Raw genomic sequence first — 18,157 nt, 5'->3', positions numbered from 1 at the left:
GATGGTTTAGGTAAACACAGAGAGTTCAGCACACGACAAATTATTTCCTTGATGAAGCTACGAGGCCTCCACCGTGATTCAGGACTCAGGATTCACAATGCCACAAGAAGGAACACGTCCACAACAAGAAGGAACAAGCAGGAACACATCCTACTCGCCTACAGCTGCTGACACTGGAACCTAGAGAGAGCCTCTGTTGCACGAAAGCACAGACACTAACAGACAGTTATCATCTGCTGCTAGGAAAGGCCAAGGCTGTACCTGGATTTCCTGGATCCGGATGGGGAGTGGGAGGCTGAGGCAGATGATGATCTGGAATGAGATCTGGAGAGAGACCGAGACAGAGACCTGGACCGGGAGCTGGAGCCGCTGTAGCTGCTGGCACTGCCGCTGATGCTGCCACTGATGGTCCTCCTGCAACACAGCCAACAACACTCACCTGGCTGCTCCCGGTGACACGGGGCTGCAGGGACAGCTGGAGCACAGAGCTGGCACACTGCTCTTCTGTATCGTGTGAAAGAATGGTGCTTTGCAAACAGAATCGGTTGGGATGCTCTTCTCAGCATTGTTTTCCCTTTGTCTCTTTTCGGAACAGTAGATGCTTTATGCAAGACTGAATTATGCTAGGCAGAGCCAGATGAAGGGTGAGCTAAAGCTGCTTAATCCCATACTGACACCAGGAGCAAACGCTTCCTGTAAACAGAAACTGCTCACTGCAAAACACAGTGGGACTACCTCGTCTCTCAGGCTCCCTAAATAGAGATTTTTTGAGTAACACACCAGCACCGACATAAATAGAGCTGTCAGAGTGTAGGGCAGTGGGCTTTGCGTGGGCATTTGCAAGAAGAAAAAACCAACAAACCAAGACTGGGAGAAAGAAGAAGGGAAAATGTGATTAACTTGTGAAATAGGAACTAGAATGGAAGGAGCTTCTATGGAAAAGAAATGGTAGTGATCGATTTCCACCTATGGAAAAAACGGCTCAGCTCCAGCCCTTCTCTTCAGCTACTGGTAAGAAACAGGAGAGGTAATCCCATGCAAAATTAAGAACTCGGAATGCTTCCAAAAGCCTGAACATACAGCAGATGTACAGCCTCCTCCAGAACACACTGCTGTACCGTGTCATCCCACGATCCAAAACAAATCAGGTGTGCCTTACTGCAGGACAGCAGGCTGCACTCTGCTTCCTGCACACCAAGCTTTCGTTGCCAAAGCACACGGGTATTGCACTGGGATTCAAAACTTACAGTGCAAGAAGGATGCTCGAAGAGTTTCAGCCACGTTCAGCTGACTCAGTGTCTCTCCAAGAACAGGCAATGCTACCTGCATTTATTCCGTAACATTTTAAAATACAGAATAGATAAAACCTGATTAAAATATTTACATAGAGATGAGTGCTCCTTGTTTGAACGCTATCAGAAGCTTCTCTCATTTCAAATGCAAAGGGAAGAGCAAAAGACAACAAAAACAATTAGAGGACAGACAGAACAAACCCCCTGAGACGTTCAGACATCACAGGGTGAAGCTGGCAGGAGAAAGCAGAGCACGAGAGCCTGCAAGCTGTGCTCGGAGGACACAGCACTGCTGGATGCTGATGGACCAGCTCTATCTCTTCCCACCCCAGGAAACAGATTCTGCTTCAATACTGAGGAGTCCTTGTAACAGGCACTCTAGCTCAGGACTCGCTCTATCTTCCAGGAGATCAAACCTCACTCCACCCCACAGCTTTCTTACCTCCTGGGTGGAGTCCTGGTCTGACGTTCCTTCCTTCTTGCCTCCCTATTATCCCCTGGTTTGGCTGGCTCTGGTGCAGCTGCTGTAATTTTAGCGAGTGGCTGAGGGACTGGAAGGGCAGCTAGTTTCTTCACTGATTTTTCACTGTAAGATAAAATTTTCATATGCATGACCAAACTCGGAAGGCACAGAACGCAGGCATTTTCTGAAGTGATGAGATGCACCGATAGTTGTTGCTGCACAACTACTGCAGAAAGCAAGCTCAGTTCACCAAGCTGCTCTTGGACAACACAGATCCCCTGAAAGGGATCTGTTTCCTCTACTCTCAATCAAGTCACCTCCTCAGAGACCATTTTGGAGATATTTCCTACCAGCCCACCAACTAACGAAGCAGGCTGTGCAGAATCACTGTTGTTTCTTATTCGAGTCTATGCTTTTCTACCCTGCAGAATACTTGCAGTAATACCTCACACTGCTGTGCAGGCTGCTGTGATTTTAGCCAGCACCTGGCACGTGAGATGGGGATCACTTTGGTGCTGCTCATTTCGGGCTCAGAGCATTCCAACCTCTGCTCTAGTAGCTGGGTGCTGCTCAGCATCCCCAGCAGTGCTGTCACACCTGCTATTAACTGGGGAGGAGGCAGCTGCCTGCATACTAAAACAGAGACTGCTCATTCCTCTGTGTTTAAGAATATGTGAATTCATTCCCTGAAGAACATGGGTTAAGCACATGTAATGTGACACAGTGAAAGCAATTCCCCCCCACCCCACTAGTGCAGGTTGCTGCCTGGTGTCATGTGCTAACAAAGCAGCACTGCAGTGTACACTGGAAGGGTATAAAGACATCACTGCAGGCAGAGAATCTGTCCTTAAAGGGTTGGCCCTTCTGAGGTGAGAAGAAAAAAAACAATAAAGCACACTGAGGATGTACAAGAAGTGTGGCAAAGGGTACTGCCCCATATTCCGGAGGATTCAGGGGGATTCCCATGGTGTAATTGATTTGCAGGTGACCTTAGCAGCGGTGACATCACTACGGTGTTGTGACACCCTCCAACGTATCCGTAACTTACTACGAATTACAGCAGTCTGTGAAACAGCAGCTTCAAGTATTCCAAAGAGCAGCATACAACAACTACACAGAAACAGTATTCAGCTATTTATCATCTGCCCAACAGCCCCAGAGCCACCACACTGCTTCAATTTGTCTCCAGAATTAAAAGCAGATGACTTGGGACTGCTTTGTTATACTAAGGATGAGCATTAACTAAAACTAGAGCAGATGAATGAACTGGGCTTCTGCAGAGCTCCTGCATGAGCACTCTGCACACACAGCATTTAAATAGCAAATCACGTATGTATTTAAACCCTCATGTATACATACAATGCTGAAGGATACTTGTACAGTTTAACTCAAGATGTGAAAGCGCTGCCACTTCAACAGCTATGCAAAGCTCAAGTCAAGTTTTGCATCTTCCGTTTCTTTCTTAAGCTGTCAGGAAGGTCAGAAAGGTCTGACTCGGGTCAGGAATTGGGCTGCTCCTTGGAAGCCTTTCTGTGCTGTGTCACCAAAAGGGATACGAAGCCTTACCCTTTACCAGCAGGTGGTAACAAGTCTCCTTTAGCCTTCATGAGTGGCTTGTGTGGAGATGGTGTTGGGGAAGGAGACGGTGACGATGAGAAGGACCGTGACCTGGAAAGGAAGACACCAGATGTTGTCACCCCGTGATTCTCCTTACTGGCAAGACTGGAAGTGCCCTCCTTGCAGCTCGGTACTTGAGATGCCTTGTGACTTGCTTTCTGAAGAACCTTTACTACACTCCTATGGAGTGTTCCTCACTCTCCCACCTTCAGAGAGAGGAATGCTAATTTAAGTGTCCTGAATGCTTGGCATTGTCACATGAGGAACTGAGGCTGGAATGGGGTGGTTAGGGAAGGTCAGCTTGCTCTGCTAGAAAGATGCATGTGCTGGCAGCTGGAGTCTCTCCTAGGAGAAATCCCCTCTCCAAACAAAGCCATCAACTAAGCGATTCACTCTGAGGATTGGTGCAATTTCAGCTCTGACGAGGAGCCTATCTAGGGAGCCAGCTCTCCTTCTATGCATATTCCAGATTTGGGAAACTGTCTGCAGGGGCAAGGAAGTGACAGAGTTATGAACATACCTGTGTTTAATTAGTATGGAACACAGGATTGTTACTTTGAAGTATCAGGACTATCACAAGACAAAACTGCATGGACTGCTTTATTAAAGAAACGTGATTTGCCTCTTTAAATATAAATTCCAGTGCAGCAATAGAAAAGAGATGCCAACAACTTCCAATCATAAAATGCAAATGATGGAAACGTTAATCTCAGCCAGGCTCCTATAACTGCTTGGTAACCACAAGCCTGGGAAACAGCCCAGCCACAGCAGCAGGGTACACGTGGGTGGGAGCACCAGGGAGAGGAGGGGGTGGCTGACACATCTGCTTTATTCCACAACTGAAGCAGCAGGCTGCCTCGCAGTCTCTCGTGTTTCCCTCACTTAGGAGCGGATCCAACGTTTCATTTCAGGAGCTGGCTGTTTGCTTTTAATTAGCACCAAAAGCAGTAGCTAGTAAGCGTTTGGGAAGCAGGACACAATTCCTTTTGAACCCATTACCTGGACCTGCTGCCTGAGAAAGAGCTGTGTCTTGAGGAGCGGCTAGAGTAAGAGCTGTAAGAGGACGATCTGGAACGAGATCGTGAGGAGCCTGAACCAGAATAGGTGGACGACCGAGAAGAGGACCTGCAAGAAAAGCATTTCATTCAGTCCCTGAGAGACCAAGGTACACTCCTTCCAAGTTTTCAAACACTGCTCCAAAAACGCCTGCCCTCTCCTGGAGGGCCTTCCAGGACCACAGCCTTTCCTCCGTCCCCATCCTACCCTTTCCTCTAAGGCATCCTTCTATCACTTCTAGCCCTCCTGAACAGGTTTTCCTTCAGCTAATGACTTTCCATCCCTTTTCGAGGACTCCTAGCACACAACTTTACATCTTTTCCCCCAGCAACTCCCCCTGCTCCAATTAGGTTGGGTCACACATGTGAGGGAGAAAGTAGAAAAATCAACTGCAGCAATCCCAGCGAAAAAACCTATCTGCTTCATGAGGGCTTTGGTTTATAGATCTGTATCTTCAATTCACCGTGCTCCTCATTCTCCTACAATACGTTTTTTCCTCCTTGCAGGAGCTTCAAGTTCAAACATTCGAATGGATCCAGCTTATGCCTCAACTCCCCTAGAAAAATCTTAAAGGGGCACTTTTTTTTCTGAGGAGTGGACTTCACCCCCCCCTGCACCTCTCCAAGGCTCCCATCAAGCCACTGTGAACCCAGTTTTTTCCCCAGGTAGCAGCATGCTACCACCTCTCTAGCACTCCTTGAGCGAAGAAAGGCACCAACTCCCACAGCTTCCAGCTCCTTCTACACCAGATGTCAGTTTCTGCCTCGGACAGCATACCTGAAGAGTTATTTTTCCCAAGGCCATGCTGCTGCTTTCAGTACATCACAGCTCTTCATAGCACCCACACTATGTGAGCCCTCTGCCTTCCATCTCACTACCTCCTATACACCAGTGTCCGTAGCAGCTATCGAGCAGCAAGTCTTCAACTGCCTCCCCAAATGCCTTCACGTCTGCTAACAAGAGAGGCACACCACGCTCCCTGGTGTGAGGGAGCACTACCAAGGCTCTTCCCTTACCGTGAAGAGCCAGAAGCAGAAGCTGAAGAAGCAGAGGTTTTCCGGCGCCTGCGTGCCCGGCTGGGAGAGACAGACAACCCAAGTTTCTTTTTGGGGGACTTAGATCGTCGCCAGGGGTCCTTCCACTCGTCTGCTCTCTTTGACTGAGCAGTGGTGATGGCAGAAGCCTCCTTCTCCTTCTTTGGTGGCTCAGGCTGACGGCTGGAAAACAAAGAGGAGTGAAGTCCCTGGGATCTTATATCACGAGGCCAATAGGAACATAGGTCCAGAAATTCAGTGTACTGGTACAAGCTCTTAATCTCCACTGCAGGATATTCAGCATCGTTCTGTGACAACTGAGTATTAGAACAGCCACTGTACACAAAACAGATCTGTAAAACAGTGACTGCAAGTGCTCAGGAGAATGGTACCTGAAAGGTCTGTGAAGTGCTCCCTTAGACTGAGCAGCAAGCAGCCACAGCTGGTCTCAGCCTCAGCTCCTTGCCTCCAAGGAGAGGACACAAGCACGTGCCAGAGGGAAGGGACCCAGAAAGCTGCTTCTTTCACCTACACCAGGTGGTTAGAGCTGGAGCAACCTCAGCCTGGGGGCCAGATCCCAGCACGATGAGAATCCTAACCAGGCCTAGTCTGAGGATGGACTTGGGAGTGTGCATGAGCCACCTCCTTGACACAGCCAACTAACCCCAACAGCCAGCAGGCTCTAGAAGGAGAGCTTCAGCCTGAGCTCCTCTCCCACAGCTCCCTTACTGGAGCATCACGTGGGGTTGTCACCAGCCTCACCCCAGCCGAGACACACCGATGTGCTTTTACACCTCCACAAAGGGGATGGTCACCTCGTCAGCTGAGCAGAAAGCAGTTTACAGTTGGCTGTTTATCACCGTATTATTTTCTAGGTGCTTATAAACACAGCTGAACACGTGCTCTCCTGTTCCTGATAACACTGAAGATTTGATGGGGCACCCTCCCTCTCTTCCCTTCCCTGTTTAACCCCTCTCTTTGCTCCACTGGGCTTCCATTCTCCCCCACATCCCTCTGAAAATCATTCAGTCCTAACTTTTCAGCATCTGCACCAGATAGTTCCTTAATGAGTTTCTTCAGGGCCAGGCTTTATCACCTCTCTTATCTGTGGATGATTTAACCTGGGTTTTTTCCTCACCCTTACTCTACCACACACGTGACTGGTCAACTACCTGCTCGTAACCCTCTTTGTCAGGTTTTAGGCAAAGTTTATGCTTGCTTAAAGGTTTATGAAGTCTACTGCGCTCATCAAATCACCTGTGTAATTACGTATTCATTCCTTTTCTCCAAATAATGAGCCCTCTCACTCGGAGGACTGGGGAGGGAAGGCACTTCCATCTCCAGGCTCAGCCAGTACCTCCCTATTAGTCACACCACTGTGAAGCAACCACTCCCCACGCGACTTCCTCTACTTTTTGAGATAAAAAAGCAACCTCCAAGTTTTCTAATAATTCCACGGATTGCGTTTCTTGCCACAACACTTTTCCAACAGACGTGGGATAATTAAAGCCCATCATTAGCAGCTTGCTCTTCCCTTTGAAGGCTTCACCAGTCGCTAAGATGCCTCACCAGCTCCTTGTTTGGTAGCACCCCAAATTGCCTCTGCACAGTTGAACTCCTACAGCCTCTCCCCTCTTGCCAAACTCCCCCACTTGTATACGATGACATCAAGTGACAGCACAACATCCTGTTCTTTCTCTGTCTTCCCAGATTTAACTCCACCAGCTTTCCAGTTTGTCCCTCCCCTGTCTCTGCATAGCATTTAACGAAAGAAGGAATGACTCTCTCACGCTCACCTGCCCCACAAATCTTCCAGCCTCAACAAGATGATGCTTCTGAGCATGCCGGACCAGCATGCAGAACTGCTGACTGCCTGGTAAGAGACCCAGGCAGGCTATGGCTCAGCATGATTCACCAGAATCTTGGTTCAGCTAAACCATCCTTTCCCGTATTGCTCTACCATATGCTATTTAATGTGTTATTTGCAGTGGGCTGGTCTAGTTTTCCACATTACATCTGCAATTACATCTGAGTGTCTAATCAGGGAGGAAAACCGTGATTCTGAACGTGGGGCTGAGATAGACCCGACCTACTATTCACACTCTGATAATGCTGAATGGCTGTAGCCAGGTTTCAGCTCCTGTTCCAGCAGATTCAAGGTTATCTGACCTCTGGAGTATCTTCAAAGCAACAAAGCACAAAGCAGGAAGAAAGGAGGAAAGGTTCAGCCTACACACCTTGCATCAAGCAGCAGGTTAAAGGGCAACAGAACAGAGGAGGAGAACACTGTGGGAAGATCCCACTGAACACGGCCAGACTGCACGTCATTCTGATGTCCTCTCCTCTGGGACGTGCTTTGGGAGGTGTGAGGGGAGCATTCTGCTGGCACAGAAAGGCACAGCTTCCACCTCAAGACTTGGAAAAAAACCTGCTGAGAACCTTTTCACAGCACTTAACTCTAGGCCTTGGCTACAAGCTTGGAGCAAAGGCAACTACGAGAACAATTCCCATCACTTGCACCCATTAGCTGGCTTGATGCAATTCTCTTGATGAGGTCACTTTCTAGAGGAGAGGTTTCTTCCCCAGGAAAACCACAACAGAAGGCCTCATTTCTGGGTATGCTTCGGCTTTTGACTCAGCAGTAAATGTGTCACCACACTAGAGCCAAGAAAGAAAGATGATGCTCGTGTCAGGGCATTATCAAAGGCTTTCCTCAAGAGTTACTTGCGTGCCCAACATGTACCATCACCACATGAACTTGTTCGGTTTAGCACGAGGGACTGCTGCCCGATGCCATTTGGCTCATCTCCTTCAGTGGAATTCAGGAGTCAGAACTGAAAGTGAGCGTGAGCAAGTGCCAAGATCCTCACCACCTCTATTACAGCCAGCACCAGTTTCACTGCAAACACAACCACGTCCCGCTGCAGGTGGGTACAGGTGGATGAAAGCAGGGGAAGCTGCAGCGTTCAGAGCACAGCTGGATGGGGAATGGCACCCAACACGATCGCTGCTCACCACGATGCTGTGCTGCTGGGCTTTAACAATGTCTTTCATCCTGGGGTAGGCTCTCTGCACTTTCACTCCGGGTGATTTCCACTTCCCATCCTGTGCTGGATCTGGTGTTTGACCGAGCTCTCTGTGAGCCAGCTCAACTCCCTGGTTGAAGAAGGAGGAACAAAGAGAACAAAGCCCCACTTTGGAGCTGGGTTGGCGAATCCTAGCAGCGTGGAGGGACTGAACAACTGCTGGAGGTGGCATGAGGCTTACAGGGAGCTTGGGTAGTGAACCTGGAGGTCAGCTCCTGCATCTACACCAGCTCATCCTTGGCCAACACTCACCCAGCTGCAGGCAAACCTGCTACCAGAGCACCTGTGTAAATCCAGGTCTCCTTTTTCACCCACTTGCAGTTTACAGGAGTGCGTTTAGAGAATTAACTCCCTAATTAGATAGGTACATCAAGAGGTTAAAAAAAAATGACAAAGGGAACGAAGGGGACTAACGAAACTCAATCAAAAGCAGCTTCGTTCCCTCGCAGAGCCCAGAGCAGCAGCATCCTGCATCACCGGGGCACGAGCGATGACTGCAGAGCACAGCTATTTCCGAAGCCCATTTTAACCTTAAAATAACTGACTGCTTTATTTCCCACAACGAACACATTAATGCCTATTTGGCTGGAATTAAAAGTTCTCATCGAGCGGAGAACTGAAGCTGAACGTGGCTTTGGCAAGGCCAGGAGGAACAAAGGTAACAGCACTGCACGGCACGGCCCCAGCTCCCACCAAACCCGAGCAGGAATTCAGACTGGGGGGTGGTGATGGTGGGGGAATTCGAGCTGGGTGCCCCCCGTAAGCCTTCCTGCTCGTGTGCTATGCCAATGATGCTAAAGCATTTCTAATCTCAGCCGGAAAATAAGCTTCCCAGGGAAAAGTGCTTCCTTCCTTCCCTCCCTCCCCGCGTGACAGCGGCACCACGGGTAACGCACATCTTATCGGCGTCGCCGGTGACGTCAGCCTGGCTCCGGGGCTGCTGTTTTGGCTGCCACTTCCAGCTCAATTTTTCTCCAAGAGGAAAGTCCGACGACGAGGGCTTTCAAACTGCTTCATTTCTCGCAGGAGAGCTAAGGTTGTGTCACCGGCACACGTTTTCCTGCGGTGTCAGTGGAATTTTCCAAAGGAAGTGAACTCGAGGAATGTTTGCAGGCGGCGCCGGAGCCCTCGTTAAGGGCTCTATAATTTCTGCAGAATGAGCTCCAGCCGTGCATGCTGGCACATCTTCCGTCCCAGCACACTTGAAGTCAATCATCTCCAGTGCTGGACTCACCCCGCAGCCACTGAGCTGCAGGAGTGTTAGCTGAGGTTTTGCTTTTCTCGAGAGGTTTCCATCTCCAGCCGAGTAATCAGTTGCTTAAAAATAAATAAATAAATAAAAAGATCTCTTCAAAGCCCGACGAGGAGAGGCTTTGAAATTAAATAGCTGCAGATACAATCTGAACCTCCAGGATGAAATCATCCCAGTGGGCAGATAAACCTATCTGCGATGAGATCTGCCCCGAGGGCCGAGCATTTGACGCCTTGAGAGCCTTCCTGAAATGAAGGGACCCACATGCAGCGATGCTCCCAACTCCGCCAGGCTTTAATAAAATCCAGTGTGTGGGATCACTCCGGCAATTCCGACTCCAAAACAGCAAAGAAAAACACGTTCCTTGAGATCCACACCTGAGTCACTCGATGCCCTTCTTCGTATTGAGGTGTGGTTACGAAACCCTTCTCCTTTTGCTGCACGACCTCAGGAACCACAGTGATCAACCAAAAGCTCCGGACAACGGTAGCGCTCTGCAGAGAACCTGGACAAGTTTTGTTGAGTTGGTTTGCAGAGAGATTTTATTATTGTTCCTTTCCCAAATGAACTGGGAGAATAAAGAGACGTTGCCTAACCAGGTTCTATTGCTCAGCCTGGAAGCTGCACCCCACGAAACTGGGATCCTTCATAAGAGCATCTTCTTCCCCCTAGAATCCCGTGATCCACCTCAACAAGAGCTGATTTGTGCAGAGCTGCTTCCAGCAGGACTCAAAGCAAGGAGCAGACCTAGCACTATAGGGAGACCACCAGCAGCTGCCAGGAAAGGTGAGAATGACCCTCAGGACTCCAAAATCTTCCAAAAAACAAGTTCAGTCAGTCTGTGATCTCTTTCTCTCTCACACACACACTCTCATGATTCATTCCATTTGCATTCCCTTCTTTTTGCCACTCCTTTATCTAATCAGCCTCCCTCTAACACTTTCTAACTTGCAAGCCCTGGGTAACCTGCGCTCATTGATTTCAGACTCCAGGGTATCCTGCTCATTAACAAGAGCACCCCAGGGATTAATAACGGCCTATTACAGAGACAACGTGAACCAGCTTGAATAAAAATGCCAGGGAGCACTGGAAAGGGAACACAGCCCTCCGTCCCAGGGCCCACAGCACTGTAAGCATCTCACAGCCCGTGGCTGCCAGCACCTCAACAGATGCTGGGGAGAAACACGGTGCTCCATGCTGGAAGAGCTTTCTGAAGGATCTGTGGTTCACTACAGAAGAGCTGCCCTTTCTGACACTGCTTTCAGTTTCAGCATCCCCACTCGCAGGCATTATTCTTAATGGCTGCCTAAGTGCACTCCATCGACAGCCTCTAACCCAGACGAGGAAAACTTCCTTCCACACAGCTCTGCTGCACACCCTGCACGCATAGGGCAACGCACACAAGTTCACCAGGATGTGGCCTCTTCCTGGGGACTTGGGAGCTGCTGGTGTCTCCCGTCTGCACCCAGATTCCTCTCTGAGCATCCTCCTCACCCCATCTGCACTGGTGTCCTGCAGGTTTTGGGTGCTGGATCCTGGGCCTAGATTGAATTTACCAACATGTGGACAAACCTCCCGGAGAACTTCAGAGGACCAATTTCTCACCTTAGCCCGAACATTCATCAAAGCACAGCCTGCAGCACCCTGTACGTGGAAAACCCTGTGCTAATCAGGGTGGGAAAGAACCCGAGAGCTATCTCACTGACCACAGCACAGGATTATTTCCTCTCCCTTCCTGCTCACAGGGAACCACCATGCCAGGGAGGCAATGACCGCAGGGCACTGCCCTGGCTGGTGGGTCCTATGCCTTAATCCTCTTCAGTGCTTTGGAAAGAAACACTAACAAGTCCCACAGCAGCAAATGTGTTGCTTAACGCCCCGCTGAAACAATCAGATTCACTCGGATGATGACAGGATAAAGACCTATGCAACAATAGAAGGATTAAAACACATTACTGTTTCTCTTTGTGCAGGGTTGCAGCTGAAAGCCAGCAGCACCACGGCTGGATCCAGCGCTCAGGTTGGAACATCTTGTCCTGCTTTAAGTCAAATCCAATCTTTCATGCCAACTTTACTCCAACACACTTTGCACAACAGTGAACTACACTGACATGAGATAGATACAGAGCTGAAATCTGGTGCTCAGCAAAACCAGGCACAGCCTGGGGCTCCAGAACTTGTTCTGGAAATGGGGAGCACGGGGCCAGACAGCCACGTTATCCCTCCCATGGATCACAAAGTGTCCCGGCTTGTTTGAGTGTTCGATGCCTGAGGAGGGAGGAGGAGGAGGAACAATTTTACTGGCGCTGCAATCTCAGATTGTAGACTTCTTGGAAAGCTCATCTCGAGCTTGGGAAATGAAAAACAACAACCAAGCACAAAGCAGCAATTACAAGCTCCTTCGAGAAGGTCTGATCCTCGTATGCCAACCCTACTGGAAGCCCAAGTGCTGCAGCCTCTTCTTTCAAAAGGCAGAAGGAGAAACACTGGCCATCGAGCCTGCTTGGGTTTATGTGTGTGTTTCTTAAATGCTAATCTTCCTCACCTGCAGCAAACATGATGCAAGGAAGTCCTCTGGTTCTCTGCTGTTATCAGCCTTAACCGCTGCGCGCTGTTTAGACATCAGATTAAAGTTTCCTGTTTTCAGCACCATCGAAAAGGAACTTGTTTTCATGATTCACGCATTTGCTTTTCAAGTTGTCTTTCATCCTTTTGACTCCACGTTCTGCACACACGGTGATGAGGGCACCTGGGAGGGGCAGACCTGCCAAAATCTGGGCTCCAGCGAATGGGGAAAGCACAGAGGCTATAAATAGAGCTGCAGGTGAGTGCTGTGCTGCTATCACGCGTCCTGCTACCCGGGACACGTAAACTGATTGCAAACCTTTTACACATTAAACAAACTTGGGAACTGTTTGATGCCAAGGTGCCAAAAACAGAGCCTCTGCAGCCCAGCCCAAAGGAAGGGATGTGGGGGAAAGGTGAGGCTGCTCCAATGGGCACTGGGTAAAGCCCATCCAAAGGCTGCATGGGACAAGGCCACGCTGCCCGGAGGGATGCTGCACCCTGGCTGTGATGAGGGCTTTGGGGTATGCAGAGCAGAGGAACAAACTGCTGCATGAGGGGGGGATGTCTAGTGCCTGGTTTAGTGGGTGGCAATTCTACCAAGCTGACCTTTAAGGTCTCTTCTAACCCAAGCTGTTCTATGAACCTGTTCTGTGATTCTGAGTCTTCCAACGGAGCATCAATTGAGTTACTAGTTGCCTATTTACCACCAAGAGATAAAAATGCTTCTTGCTGACAGCCTTCACATAACCCACACGAAGCCAAAAAGAAAGCCTGGCATGCTCTGCCTCCCTCCTGGCTTTCTGCCTGCCTTGCAGACATCTGTTTCAGCTTTCAGCGCCAGGCTGAGGACACTTACAGTTGTAGGTTCTCTGTGATCCACGTCTAGAAATAACAGCAGACAACAGAGAGGCACACCAAGGACTGAGAGGGTGATGAAGCTGTGGCACAGGCTGCCCTGAGGAGTTGGGGATGCCCCAACTCTGGAGGTGCTCAAAACCACATTGGATGGGGCCACTGGCGGCCTGATCTGATGGATGGCCACCTGCCCACAGCCAGGGGAGCCATGATCTTTAAGATCCTTTCTGACCTGTGCCATTCTGCAATCCTATGAAGATTTAACTTCAAGAAGTTGTTCTGGAGTTACAAGAGGCAGTTCACAGTTCACTTAAGAGATGCATACGAGACAGAGGTGCATGCAAAGGAGGCAGGAAACCTGTATCCACGAAGCACGTAAATGCTGTAAACCCATCTCTCAGCTCACACAGATGGTTACAAGAGGCAGATGGGTCTAAGATTGGCCAGCATGGTCACTGCTCCTACCCAGCACACCCTGGGCAGCACTGACAGTGAAAGCTTCTCCACCAAGCCCTACCCATGACCGTGCACAAGTGTCAAGGGAAGGAGACAGGCAATCATGGGCACAGTGACTCAATGCCTAGCACCCTGCCAATCAGCTGATGTTGCTTTCGCCATCATCACCACATGGACAGTGAGATCTCTTCCATCACTGACTCAACGAGAGCACAAACCAACAGTAAATGTGTAATTAAGTGCACAAATGATGGTTTTAAGTGAAGACTACAATTAAAGGTAGTTCCCCCTTATTACTATGACCATTCAGACACTGTTACTGCATCAGAGCACTCATGAGACACAGTCCCAGTGCTCTGAAAATGAGACTTCCTCTTGAAAAAAGGTCATAAAAAATAATCAGTCCTCCCATCTAGCAATACAAACAAAAATTCTGCATGAGATCCAAGACTAATCCCTTCCCTCACCTGAAAGCATGCAAACCCACGTGGCATCTTGGTGCTGGCCTTCTTAGCCCCGTTCAACATTAAAACACACTCCTCCTTATGCTCATGATGTTCTCCTCCAGTGCTTAAGAAGCAAATTACATCGTTCAGAAGGAGAAGCTTCAGTATGTCTCGGGGAACACAACTTCCCTACACCCCCTTCTGCCCAAGCACACACATACACACACTTGTGCACCCAAATGTTTCTCAATGCACCATCACAAAGCTCTACCTGCCTCTGGTTTCCATGGTCCTGTTGCTGCTGATGAGTTTTCCTGAACGTGTGTTACAGAAGGAAATCTCACACTTTTCCCTCTTTCTGAACCAAAAGGTGTTGCAACATCAGAACTTTCCACTAGATAAGTTCTGTATTTATACAGTGCTTTACAAACATGCCTTGTACACAGTATACATGTCATTGTACTGAAGTAACAGTACACATGTCATTGTACTGACTAGAAGGAACTAATTTCAAGACACACAGTTCTCTCACCTTTTCTAACCTCTTTTAGGAGCTTTACTTGATGAAGTAAACTCAGTCCCAAACCAGCTTTGATTCGTGGCCAAGGCCACAGAGAGCCTGCAGAGCATCTGCAGGATGGGGATCTGCACTGTGGACTCAGCCTTCCACCACAAACTCCAGCCCCACGGACAGGGACAAGCTGAACATTTCCATACCTCCAGGCCACAGGACTGGCACTCTGCTCCTTTCAGATCCCAGTTACACAGACTGCTGCATATCTGATGTTTTAGCTCCACTTAGTGGCCAGCAAGGCTCACGTGAAGTGCTGCCTTGCTCCTGAAAATATAGACTACAGAATTGCAGACAACAAAGAGCAGGCCCAGAGGAAGGCCGGAGGTGAGGCCTGGCACTGCTGCCCAGCAAGCTGGAGGTGCTCAGGGCCAGGTGGGATGGGGCCCTGAGCAACCTCACCTCATGCAGGGGCAGGAACTGGACAGGCTGTAAGGTCCCTGGCAACCTATGCCATTGGATGGGCTCGTGCTAATCATACATGACCCACAGCTAGAACGCAAAGTATGAACTCAAGCCAACGCTTACCTCGGTAGCAGCGGGGACCGGGGCTTTGGTTTATCTTTGTCCTTGTCCCGGTCCCGGTCCCTGTCCCGGTCTCTGTCCCGGTCCCTCCTGTCCTTCTCGTCTCTCTTCACCCGCTCCCTCTCGCGTTCCCACTCTTCTTTCCTCCGCTGCCGCTCCTTGTCGCGCTCCCGTTCGCGCTCCCGTTCACGCTCCCTTTGGCGCCGCTCTCGTTCCCGTTCCCTCTCCCTTTCTCGTTCCCTCTCACGTTGTCTGTTCTCTCTTTCCCTTTCCCGTTCTCGCTCTCTTTCCTTTAATAATAATAACAAAAAAAGAGCCATCAGTGTGTCAGGGTGCTAACATCTAACCCAGGGCACAGTGAGGCCTCCACGTCGCAGACCACACTCAATCCTATACGCCCTCCCACGTGAGAGCAAAGTACTGAGACAAATCCAGAGCAGGGAGAGCAGAGAGGAACAGAAACACTGCACCACATTCATCATGCTTGCCGTTTTCAAAGGTAACAGGCAAAAATTACTTTCGCTTATTATACCTATTAAGGAAATGTATTGATGCCTACAAGTATTTACTCATAATGTGAATGTTTATAACAAGCTAATCAACTTTAGAAACAAGGCCCACGAACATAATTGATGGTGCATGACATGCAGCAACAGTGAGGACAAGGCTCCTGTTTCTGCAGTGCCTCTGTAAGAAATAAAAAGTCATAAAGCAAAGGAAAGCCACTTTCTTAAGGACGTGATGAACACCACCTAAAAGCTTCCCAGCGAGCAGCAGTTACTCTTCCAGACACTACTTTTCAGTCACAACAGCTTGCAAAAGGAGGAGCAGGGAGATGGTTCACAGCCTTATTTCCATCGTGTTCTGTACCTTGTGGCAGCACAACACCAACTGATGGTGGCTGGGGTTTTGGCAGCTGGCAGGGTGCTCTCCTTGCCCAACTCAAAGCAATTAACATGCAGTTGCAGCAGCAGAGGACAGCCATGCTGGAGCCTCTGCCTGCCCACATCTAATCCTTTCCGCCTGTCCCAGTAACTAACAAGTAAACCATTCCTCAGCCACATTATTTCCTGGAAACTGCCTCCCCTCTCCAAAACTTCCAAGAACGGTTGCACAACTGCCTCGTGCTTGAAGAAGCAGCCAGAGCACGTGAAGAGGAAGCACCCTGTGTTAGGAGAGCAGAAAGCTGCACCCAGCAGTGCCACTGACCTGCCAGCTCCCTTACCTAACGTGTTCTGCTGAAGATTTAACTATCTGTAAGGTTTAGCACCTTGAACATACGAGAGAAATCCTGCTTCAGCTGCACTGGAAACATGACAAGGAGTAGGAATGCTGGGAGAGAGTTGAAAGGGAAAGCAAAGGAGAGGGATTACCTTACTTACTCTGTAGTTACGGTATGGATCCGGATCTGTGTACTGCACCCTGAAGTTCTCGTACTGCCCACCACGCCAGAACCGTTCTATTTCATAGTCGTAATAGGGATCTGCATAGGGATCAAGCCTACAATGAAAAACAGAAGGTCAGAGAGGGAAAGAGCACTTTGCCACCATACAGAGACACTACACAGCCTAGGTCAGGTCTTAGTCACTGTGTACTGTCAAGAAGAAATGTGCTCAGTGGTTTACGGCTGTATAAAGTGGTTTATTTCCCACATTTCCCAAACAGAAACCACCTTTTTAAAATGCAGCTTATCATAGAAAAAGCACCACGTTTTCTTGGTAACACAAAAAAGGTCACTGCTAACCCAATTCAGCCTTCAGACCAACGTGGTAAAAAAATACAGAACCACCCATCGCTTCCTTACAGCTACTTCCAACGTATGTAGATGTAACAGAACACATTTTGCCTCACTGACCGAGGGCTGCACCCTCTGTGCTCACAGGCACAGCTCTCTCGAGCACACCCCAAGAAGAGCAGGCTGCCACCTCCTGCTCCACGGCCACCAGAGGTGATGGGTGCACAGCAGTGCTGCCTGGACAGGGAGCAGTGATGCTGAGCAGTCAGACAGCAGTGCTGTGTCCCTACACCTGAAGTACTCCATGCATTGAAGGTAACTGCAACTGCAGCTGATATCCTCCAGTGGAAAGCCCCCGAGCACACAAATGGACTTGGGGGGGGGGGGGGGACGTGACATACAAAATACTGTAATTACTTTAGAGGAGGAAAAGGATCTAAATCCCACCCTCCTTAAATCTCCAACGCCTCCTCTGCTTAAAGATTTCTGTTAGCATTTTCTGATGGTTTTAGTTGACGTTTTAAATTCGTATATCCAACCACATCCAATCCCTGCCAGCCACCTGGAGTGCAAATATCAGATCCATGGTACAGATGGGGAGGTGGGTATGGGAAACAAGAAACTTCCAGGGCCACAGAAGAGTCAGCGTGGCAGAACCAGGATTGCAAACAAGCACTCTTAACTTACAGATCATCCACACAGGGACTCTGGCTGGTGAGTAAGGGGAATTTGCATTTGAAGAAGTGCCAAATAACCTGAGCCAGGCTACAATGGAAGTGCTCCCCTGCCAGACTAGAGGCTACTTGTATTTCTTTCAGTACTTTTAAATGATTTAAGGTTTCTGCCTGAATTGATAGGGCAAAGGAAAGCATACCAGGGAATCTTGAGTACTGCTGCCCAACCCTTTACCAAAGGCTGATGCCAACCAGGTAGCAGTAGAGACATCAGGCATTCAAACAGAAAAAAATCTCAAGCTACACCAAAAAGGAAACTCTTCACTTTTTAACCCAGCCTCAAATCCAAATCTCTGCATTCCCTTCCTATGCCATTAATAGTCTTTTTATTCATTTAATGAGCAGCCCTGCTGTGCATTTAAGCAATTACAGATAATTCAGTGCTTAAACCCTTAGGTGAATAATGGGTATCACCCCAAAAATACATCCATTCAATGAACTGCCAGCCACATCTGCATGCCAGGTGT

The 18,157-nt window shown here is 49.1% G+C and overlaps 1 protein-coding gene across 6 annotated transcripts in view; it reads right to left on the bottom strand.

The window, feature by feature from the left end:
- The window catches only part of ZC3H18 (zinc finger CCCH-type containing 18), a 38,585-nt gene that overhangs the window by 6,783 nt on the left and 13,645 nt on the right, over positions 1-18,157 (bottom strand). For 3 of the 6 annotated variants that reach the window (XM_065745426.1, XM_065745427.1, XM_065745430.1), the window contains 7 exons: positions 16,595-16,721; positions 15,225-15,511; positions 5,445-5,645; positions 4,372-4,497; positions 3,322-3,423; positions 1,735-1,878; positions 262-414 (listed from right to left, as the gene is read on the bottom strand). In XM_065745426.1, the coding sequence (XP_065601498.1) occupies positions 262-414; positions 1,735-1,878; positions 3,322-3,423; positions 4,372-4,497; positions 5,445-5,645; positions 15,225-15,511; positions 16,595-16,721 (1,140 nt within the window). The remainder of the gene's footprint in view (positions 1-261; positions 415-1,734; positions 1,879-3,321; positions 3,424-4,371; positions 4,498-5,444; positions 5,646-15,224; positions 15,512-16,594; positions 16,722-18,157) is intronic. The other 3 variants (XM_065745428.1, XM_065745429.1, XM_065745432.1) reach the window with 1 other exon arrangement.

Source organism: Cyrtonyx montezumae, unplaced genomic scaffold (assembly GCF_038088225.1).
Source record: "Cyrtonyx montezumae isolate F1298 unplaced genomic scaffold, pur_monq_1.0 scaffold_35, whole genome shotgun sequence".
Lineage (NCBI taxonomy): Eukaryota > Metazoa > Chordata > Aves > Galliformes > Odontophoridae > Cyrtonyx > Cyrtonyx montezumae.
The sequence above is the reverse complement of the archived record's forward strand: the minus strand, read 5'-3'. Positions and strand labels throughout refer to the sequence as shown.